At 32.6% G+C, this 9,878-nt stretch overlaps 1 protein-coding gene across 1 annotated transcript; it reads left to right on the forward strand.

Annotated features, from left to right (window-relative positions):
* Positions 1-142: 142 nt before the first annotated feature.
* On the forward strand, positions 143-9,201 carry LOC122273947 (uncharacterized). Its single transcript, XM_087163503.1, has 5 exons — positions 143-424; positions 1,324-1,455; positions 1,559-1,702; positions 7,018-7,111; positions 8,388-9,201. The coding sequence occupies exons 1-5, from the start codon at positions 256-258 to the stop codon at positions 8,404-8,406; spliced, it is 558 nt and encodes a 185-aa protein (XP_087019629.1). The 5' UTR covers positions 143-255; the 3' UTR covers positions 8,407-9,201.
* The last annotated feature ends 677 nt before the right edge of the window (positions 9,202-9,878 follow it).

Below are 9,878 nucleotides of genomic sequence, written 5' to 3' on the forward strand. Positions count from 1 at the left end.
TTCAGACCTTGAAAAGATGCATGCGATGAGAGTCACATGATATGAGAGTTTCAATTCCCTAAAACCACACTTCCTGGTTGTAAAATAAAGCTTCAGCGATCATTTTATCCAACATTTAATTCATATCAATGAAGCCTTATCATTTCTTAAATGAGATAAAGATTTTTTTTTCTCCCTTTTTAACAAACACTCTTATCTTTCATTGTGTTACTCTAGATTCGAATTTATTGTGAATTTTGGTTTTACTAGACATACATGTCAAGCATGCGAGCATGCATGTTTCCAAGTAAATTATGTAAAATTTTTACCGGTGTTGTAGTTTGTTTACTGATTATATTTTTCATTATTTTTGTGTATTATTATAATTACTTTGCGGATGATTTTTATGAAGAATCTGTTAATCAAAATTTCTATTTTAATTCGAGTAAGTTATTTGTTGTATTTTTTTTTTTTTTTTTTTTTTTTGTTTATTGAAAAGTTTAAAGATCTATCTTCACTTCATCTTTTTTTAATTAAAATAATGATAAAAATACATTGTGCACATTAATTTAAACTCTCATTTAGAATTTTTTTGAAATTACATTGTTTCACGTACATGAAAATTTCTTTCCACGTCTTTCTAAGCCAGGTCATTAAACAATCTATCTTTCAATTCATCTTTTCTTAATTAAAATAATGATAAAAATACATTGTGCACATTAATTTAAACTCTCTTTTAGAATATTTTTGTAATTACATTGCTTCATGTAATTACATTGCCAATAGAGCATTTGTGGTCCTACTTGGAAAACCAAATTCGTGCTGCCACGCTACCCCCTCGCAATGTGAGAGAATTGCAGGACCAGTTGGTGAGCGCTTGGTACCAGATACCTCAGACTACCTATCAGCTTCTTGTGGAATCAATGCCACGGCGGGTGCTTAGCAGTTTTGAGGCTTAAAGGGGGTCATAATGTAATGGCTTTTTGGTGTGTATATATATATATATATATATATATATATATATATATATATATATATATATATATATATATATATATATATATATATATATATATATATATATATATATATTGTATGCCTTGCATCATAAAAACTTAGCACTCACTACATAGCATAGATGTCTGAACACATAGTATTTAGTAGTGAATATTCAAAAAGCCCTCTTTCAGAATGTATTATTAAATCGTTTAAGAACTGTTGTTATTTGAGAGAAGCCGATTGCAGATTGGAAATCCATTCAAAAATCTCATGAAACAGAAATTTTTTCCCTATTAGTATCAGTTAAATATGAGTATTAAAGAATGTATTTATTTTTTTCTGCAGATATTAACTATTGCTCCAACGAACCATGTCCTTTATCTGCAACTTGTGTAAATACAGATGGAAGTTACAGTTGTGTTTGCAATGAGGGATACAAGGCAAATGGATCCGACATTAGGGTTGATGGTTGTGTAGGTATAATCTAATAGTGAAACTGATGCTTAGTGTTGATGTATAGTTATTAAGAAATTAATTTAATTCGACTCTTTTTTTTTTTTTTTTAAATTCCACACTATAGATATTAACGAGTGTGAGGAGAGCCCTGCGATCTGCCCGAGTCAAACTAAATGTGTAAATATTTTTGGGGCTTTTGCTTGTGTTAATGATTTGACTCCATCCCCAGTTTTGGATGTAAGAAATACTTTGACTGTTGATGTTGCAGGTAAGCATATTTCATCTATAGCTTATGCATCTTTGTTTATGCATAACTAGAGCGAAGGGACCTCATTGTATGCTCGTTGTGACTGAGTGACGTGAAAAACGGATTCGTGAAAAACGAAATCATAGAAGTTCAAACTTACTAAATTATAAACGTAATACAGTGAATTCGCGATAACTCGAATCTGATAGGACTGACGAAAAACTTCGACATATCGGAAGTTCGACTTACCGTTAGTTTAGGTTTTGGACTTTCAAAATATTGTTGAATTATTTAATTAGTGCTTATTAATTACAAATCTTCTAAATGCTTGCAATATTTAAGATCATTTTTCTGACAAGCCATTTACGATAAGACTGTTTAAGCACTTTATGTTACCCTGGTCCATCGGCTGCAACTTTGCTGTTGTGTTTGGCGGGAGAAACTGCAAGTTTACTGCTTTCAAATTAGGTAAATCACTATGCGCTGTGAATTTATCCATAAAAAGTATCACTTTTCTTTTTTTAGCGAAGAATTTCCGATCCAATTTTCTTACATAGTCTTCAAATAAAACTGATGTCATCCAAAACTTTTTGTTAGACTTGTAATCCAAAGGATACGTTTTTACATTCTTGAAACATCGGGGATTTCAATATTTCCCGATAACAAGTAAGGGCAATTTCTCTGTCACAGACGCATTTCCTTCAACTAGGACAGTCAAACGTTTCTTGCTCATTGTACCCCCTGAGCAGTTTCCTTAACATCATAGTCTTATTTGGAAGACATTTAAAAAATAAACCCATTTCATCAATATTGAAAACATCATTTTAACTGTATGCTTGAAGTAAATTTGGTAACGTTTCATTTAACCACTGTTCAGATACTTAAAGAGGGACATTTTTAGCTTCTCCATGAAGAGTGCGAAAGACATTGTGTGTGTGTTGCAAAGGAAGGGGCAAGATCTCAGCTCCTAGGTTTTTTTTTCTTGCTTTAAAGGATCCAAAAAAAATCGAGTTAAAGGGAGTAAAATTCGAGTAATCGAGAATAATTAACATGAAATTGAAGATAAAAGGGTCGGGACCTCATAAAAAAATCGAGTTATAGGGAGTAAAATTCGAGTAATCGAGAATAATTAACATGAAATTGAAGATAAAAGGGTCGGGACCTCATAAAAAAATCGAGTTATAGTAATATTCGAGTTATCGTTCTTCGAGTTATAGCGAATTGACTGTACTTCGTCTATTTTTTTTTATTTTATTTCCGCATTCCACTTTGAACTGTCTTAATTTCTCTTGTATGGGTGATTCTTTCTAAGCATGACAATTCGGATCAAAAAATTTCTTCAAATTTAAAGTCTTCAAAATAATCTAAAATTTTTTTGTGCACTTCTTTAGATACACTTATTAATATCTTACAGGCAGCAGTGTAGTTTATTGACATTTTCTCGAAGAAAAAAAATAGAAATTCACCAATCTTGAATGCCAGGAAAATGACATATTAGCTTAGAAGTTTAAAAAACATTCATTTTAAGTAAATAGTAAGAAACTCAACTTAGGCCTTTATGTTAGATCAGAGGTTCCCAAACTTTTTTTTCTCGTGGACCACTTTCAAAGTTTTACTATTTTCGGTAGACCCCCTGCTGTTACATTTCTACTGTATTCCAAAAAAATATCACCCTAAATTGGGGGTGTTAAGAAGAAAAAAAAGTAGCACATTTTCTTGTGTCCTATTTATTAAAATAATACTTGTGCTAATACAAAATTAATGCACATTTATTATTACAAGCAATCAACAATTGACAAAAGATCAACAATAAACTCTGAAATGTAAATCAACAATAAAAAATAGTCATACTTTTAATGAGACGGATGTAGTTGATGAATTGACAGCAAATTATCAATATTTGGCTTCAGTTTTGTAAGAAGTAATCTGTGATCCCCGTTCTGTGATGTTCAATCTGCTCCTTTTTTTTGTTAACAGGTTGGTAACAGCACTAAAACTTCTTTCGACAAGATATGGCGAGAGAAACGCTATCAAAAATTTTCTCGCAATTTCCCACAACCCACGATATTTTTCGGGGATTTCTGTCAGCAGCCAAAAAGTTTGATAGCCTTTTTTAAATTTCACCTTCAGTTCCTCGTTGGTGCTGAGCTCAAGTAGCTCCTCTTGTAATACCACATTCGTCTCTTCCGTTTTATCAAATGGGGTTATGATCCATGGTGGTATTTCCATCGTTAGAATATCTTCAAATCTATTTTTGAAGTCATCATGCAGGGTATTTAAATGCGAGCGAGCGCACAGGCGGCACTTTGCAAGTCTCGACACGTGGTTTACACTTGTACTATTATCTATTGTTCTATTCAATTCTGTGTTTGAACTGAGTCTCGAATATTTTTGAGTACATACCTAGTGAATGATGCTATCTGCCTACGCTGATAGGTAAATCCAAGCCAAAATTTTTGGTCTTTATTATGAAAACCAGAAAATTTTTCGTGGACCCCCACTTACAACTGGTGAACCCCTGTTTTCTTTTCACGTCTACATGGACCCCCGTGTGGTCTCCTATGGACCACTTTGGGAACCTATGTGTTAGATGAACCATAAATTGCTTAAATTAATTTTTTTTATCCACTGAAGGAAGAATCAAAATTTTTTTGTTGCTGATATGTACGGAAGGAAATTGTGTATAATAATCAATCATTGGATAAATAAATAACTTTGATTACTCTCAAGCATATTACAATCTTACATAAACTTGGTATTAGGTTAATAATTGCTTTCCATCCTTTACAGTATTAGCAGTTAAGAAAAATTTCTGGTAACACTTCAATGATCTAGAATTCATAAGCCAGGATACTGACAAATTCGCCATTTTATAGAATATAACTTTAATTTAATATTTTAGCCTGAGACGTTTATATTTTGCAGAAAACAACAGGATTTCTTACAATAACTCAGATAAATCTATGTAGTTTATGTTATTAATTATTTCAAGAAGCCAGGAAAATAACAACACAAAAACCTACTCACCTTGAAAAAATTTTTGAAATAGATTTTGAACCAGAAAATTGGTTCTTTATTCATGTAACAAGACATGTCCATGTCCATATAGGAGGGCATCTAATCAGTCTATTAACATAAGACATTGATTGCTGGCTCTATCAATTTTGGTTATAAACCACTAAATAAAAGTAGCCAGGAAAATGATAGATTTTCTTGGGACAAACAAATTATTGATAGAAAAAATTATTTTAAACGAAGTTTTTGTAAGTAATACCCTCTGCGTATATTCCAGAATTGCTTACACCGGTTGCAATAAAAAAAATTAGATATTGAAAAATTTATGGAAAGTTTTGAAGTTAGTTATTATTGGAAACATTGTTACCAGGAAAATGACATTTTGAAGTTCAATTAAATTTTTTAACTATACGAAACAGTCAATGCTTGTGCAAAATCATTTTAAAATGCTAACAGCAATGCCATTTATTAATTTTTTTTCTTCTAAAAAGTTCTTTTAGTATTATAGTATTAGATCTAGAAAGGGACAGTGAATTGTCATATTTCGTGAGAATCGCCCGTATTCCAAAACATCATTTACTCATGTTTACTGGATTTATGATTGATTGCTAGCTTTCAGTTACCTTCGGGATGTTAAACGGAAACATTATTTGCACGTATTTCCTGGATTTATGACTGATTGCATGGTTTACAGTTGCCTTCGGGATGTTAAATGGAAACATCATTTGCACGTATTTCCTGGACTTATTACTGATTGCTAGCTTTCAGTTGCCTTCGGGATGTTAAATGGAAACATCATTTGCACGTATTTCCTGAATTTATGCCTGATTGCATGGCTTACAGTTGCATTCGGATGTTAAATGGAAACATCATTTGTATGTATTTCCTGGACTTATGACTGATTGCTAGCTTTCAATTGCCTTCGGGATGTTAAATGTAAACATCATTTGTGCGTAATTCCTGAATTTATGACTGATTGTATGGTTTGCAGTAGCATAAACTGAAAATATCTTTAGTTGCATAAACTGATTGCTCGCTAAACTGAAGGTTCGTTCGCTAAAAGTGAGCTCTGCTCCACAAAACTAAACAATGTACCAAGTGCTTCTCTTTAAATCGGGGCTTGTTATAAGATAAGAGAGTTCGAGTGAATGTATATCTATCTCTAACACAATGATCGGCAACGTTTTTTTTATTCAAATGTATCATTTTTCAACAAAAAAAAAATTTCCACTGATTTTTTGACTGGTGGATCACATGACTTCTGATTTGGATTATGTTGATGTATTATCTTAGTAAACAGAAAATAAAAACGTTAGAGTGGATTATCTAATACAACTTACTTGATGATCTGCTTGGTCATAAGTTGCCATTGTCCTGACCACTGGCCTAGCGTATAAAAGTGATAACATTCCCAGTTAATAAAAGAGTTTGTTTAAAATATGCAAGACTAACAGTTCCCATGAGGTGCTACACTGAACTTTAAAGTGTCGTTTAAGTGCTTAGAGGTTGCGTGAATTGTATCGTAGATTTTTCGTTTCGTATCGCTGATCGTAGACAATCAGCAATAGTCTTAAATTTTTCTTTATTGTATTTCTGTTGTATTTATTTATTGTATTTCTGAACTCAATATTACTTATCAATGTTTTATTACCTACTTTAAAATGTATATTTACCTAGTAAATAGATGCTTACTTTACTTTATAAATGGCGTATTTAACTCAGATGACTTTTGATAGCCTGTTTAGTCTTTAGTTTATTTCAACTATTAGGGGGACCGGAAAGGAATGTCGTTTCGGTGCATTTAATATTTGTTATCAAGATTTTATTTTTAATCAATAATGTATTTACCCACGTTAGCCACAACCTCCCAATGCTGGATCGAAAATGAATCGAAATAGATAAAAAAAAAAAATGAATTAGTATTTAAGACAAACGAATATTTAATGCACCAAAACGGCATTACTTTCCGGTCCTCCTAATACATTTACGAAATTTAATGTAAGATCCATTTTTATGTCCAGATGTATTATATCCAGATGTATTTGCACTGAAATGCATTTAGTTGAATATTAAGTTTAAGCGCAAGAGAGCCAGAATCGGCAATAATGCACCAAACATTAATGGCATTACGCAATATTGGAAAATTGATCAAACAGTTTTTTAAAAAAAGAGGAGGTTTAGATTTCTAGGATTTTGAGGATTTAGGTCCTAAATTAATAAAAATCCCCTATTTGACAGTGTAAAGCAAAACTAATTTTTATGAAGTTTTTGTTTCAGGTTATGTTTAATAAATTAAAACGTCATCTTCTTATTTGTTTCAGATTATAATCGATGGTTGGTAGCAGTTTTGGTCATTTCTTCTATTCTGATACTAGTTGTTGTTTTTGCATATTTAGCTAAAAGAGAATTTCGAAAGTGAGTAAAAAAGTTTTATATCCATCATCATTAGGGAACAAACTTTTCTTAAATATATATATATATATTTAACTTTTCTTAAAATTTCTATTTGATTCAAACTAAACAACTGCAGCTTAAAAGATTCTTATGGTCCTTAAAAATTTAGGAAATATTTAAATTATTTATTTAAATATTTATGTGAGAAAATAGTCTAACTATTTTCTCTCATAAATTCATCATAATTTCATTCACCAAAAAAAAAAAAAAGAAAACGAGAAAAAATTCTACTTTGGTACTGATTTAAGGTGGGAATGCCTGGTAAGTAAGTTAAATATTATTAATTGATACCATAACGAAATCTCTGGAAAATGTTCAAACAAAACCACTAAATAATCAGGATCAATAACCAGTACCAAAGTATTCAAATGCAGCCAGTAATTTGGTACAGAAGGAGAAAAACCAAAATCTGGCTTAAAAACGACTTTCGACAAATATAGACCTGGCCGAATTTGCATTTTAACTTCTGTCGGATTTGGCCAGTTATGCAGCAAAATGACATAAATTTTATCCACTTTGTTAGGAGAGCCACGATGGCTCATGTGCATCGTGGCTCTCATACCTCTCCCGGTTTCACTCATTGTAAGGCGCTCGCCTTCCAATGAGCGGAACCAGGATCGAATCTCAGCGATGGCTGGTAGATGCGAATTTCGGATCCGACTTGCACTAACCGCAGTGCTGACGTGAAATATTCTCAGTGGTAGTCGGATCATGGGTTAGAGTCCCCCTGTCGTCAGGCTAACCGTGGGTGGTTCTCGTGGTCTTCCTCTCCGTGTAACGCAAATGACGGTTGAATCCATCAAAAAGCTCTCCACGAAGGCAAATTTCTCCCAATACTTAATCCAGGAGTTCCTTTGTCCTTTGGATTGGGTTCCAAATTACTAGGCTACGGAGTTTAACATTAGTAGACGTAAGTGCTGCTTATGTGATTGAACTTTTGCCCGCATTTCGAGTTATCGGTTTGTCCCCGGATGCCCCCTTGTAGCGGCGGGGCCGAGTTAAGCTAGTTATTAGTAGTCGTAAACCCAAATTTGGATCAGCTGTAAAACTGTAAAACTATAAACTATAAAATTGTAAAATTTTTAATAATTTCTTGTATTCAGTTGATGTTTAAGTTTACTCAGATTTTGAAAGATTAAAAAAGAAATGCAATTCCAAAATTTTAGTGAAATGGTCGTCACATTTGTACAAATATTAATTTTATAAAAAGAAATAATAATTGTTATTTTTCTTTTAGGTCTTTGGAGAAGATTTAGTAAGTGACTATTACTAGATTGTTAATCGAAGGCATATCGTTAAAAATGTGCAACTGCGATAGAAACACCCTTTATAGTTTGTCTACGGTAAGAACACCACCCTCCACAAAGTCTGCTGCTATGGAAACAAGAATAGCGCATTTTAGGGAGGGTAGCTTCTCTTCACTCTAGACTAAAGAAAAAATTCCCTTTCTCTCTTTAACTTGAGCCAAAGCCAGTCCTAAACTCCACACCCCTACTTGAAATAGTTATACCTCGTTACCATAGTCACCTTCAATGGTCCAGACGAATGGCTCGGAGAGTTCTTGCTTTAGACAAACTATATACGATCTTTTTATAAATTGGTGTCGTTCGTATGAGGATTCATTTGTTTTCTGACCTCCCCAAGAAGACATTATTTCTCTTTCATCTGTTGAGCAGGCTGCAAGAAGAAGTATCGGCATTCAGACGTGTAGCTATCATTGTAATTGCTGAAGCTTATTTTAAACTATTATTTCAAAAATATTGCAAAGAGTTACCAAAAATTTAATGCTCTCTTAATTTTGTCTCAGTTTCTAATACTTTACCTACATGCAATGCAGAATTTGCAATTTTGTCTCAGTTTCTAATACTTTACCTACATGCAATGCAGAATTTGCTAAACTCTCGAAAAATGAAATTTTATATGCATTTTACTAGTCTTTTTTATTTGTGATTTTTATTACCATCTGCCAGCACTGTACATAGACAGTGTCCAACAAACTTTTAAGTTTTATGTATAAATATGATTAAAGATAATAAAGTAATATATTCCTCTAGAAGTCGGAAGTTCCACCATAAGTCGAAGAATATCATGCCTGATTTTACACATTTATGATACATATTATTATTTTTATCAAAATAATTTATAAATAAAAATTTATAAATCCTTGCTTAACACTTGAGCGCCGCGTCAGCCATCGGTGGCTGACACTGAAATTACATTTAGGCTGCGTCAACCACCGGTGGCTGACACTGAAATTACATTTAGGCTGCGTCTGCCACCGCTTGCTGACACTGACCTTTCACATAGGCCTCGAAAAACAGCTGGCTAACAGCGTATAACATGATATAGAACTGTAAAATTTACTCTTTTATGGAATTGCAGAAAATTTATTCAAAATTTACTTAATTATTGTGATTTTGGGTTTAATAATGTGAATTTAGTAGATTTTTATTCACCACTATTTTTAAACAATTCGTAGGCATTTATAATTCACCATTTTTATCCGACATGTAATGCTAAACCTTTAATAAACTAGCCAAATCTGTCTATATTTGCAAATTTAGTTTGTAGTTACGTAAAATTGGCGTGGCATTCAACGTGTTAATGGAACTAATCACAGTAATTAAATGTTGATTTGAAAATTACCCAATGTGCATTACGGAATACAATAGGAATCTAAACTAGATAACCAGCCTCCTGTGTTGTCGTGAATAAGAGGCTTTTCACA

This window comes from Parasteatoda tepidariorum, chromosome 5, assembly GCF_982258835.1.
Source record: "Parasteatoda tepidariorum strain Cologne lab strain chromosome 5, Ptep-v5.0, whole genome shotgun sequence".
In the NCBI taxonomy this organism is placed as follows: domain Eukaryota; kingdom Metazoa; phylum Arthropoda; class Arachnida; order Araneae; family Theridiidae; genus Parasteatoda; species Parasteatoda tepidariorum.

Excerpts from the sequence above, each read along its gene's own strand:
- LOC122273947 (XM_087163503.1), top strand. The coding sequence starts at position 256 with ATGTCAAGCATGCGAGCATGCATGTTTCCAAGTAAATTATGTAAAATT. Across the intron at positions 1,456-1,558 it reads TAGGGTTGATGGTTGTGTAG|ATATTAACGAGTGTGAGGAG; the intron begins GTATAATCTAAT and ends TCCACACTATAG. Across the intron at positions 1,703-7,017 it reads TTTGACTGTTGATGTTGCAG|ATTATAATCGATGGTTGGTA; the intron begins GTAAGCATATTT and ends TATTTGTTTCAG.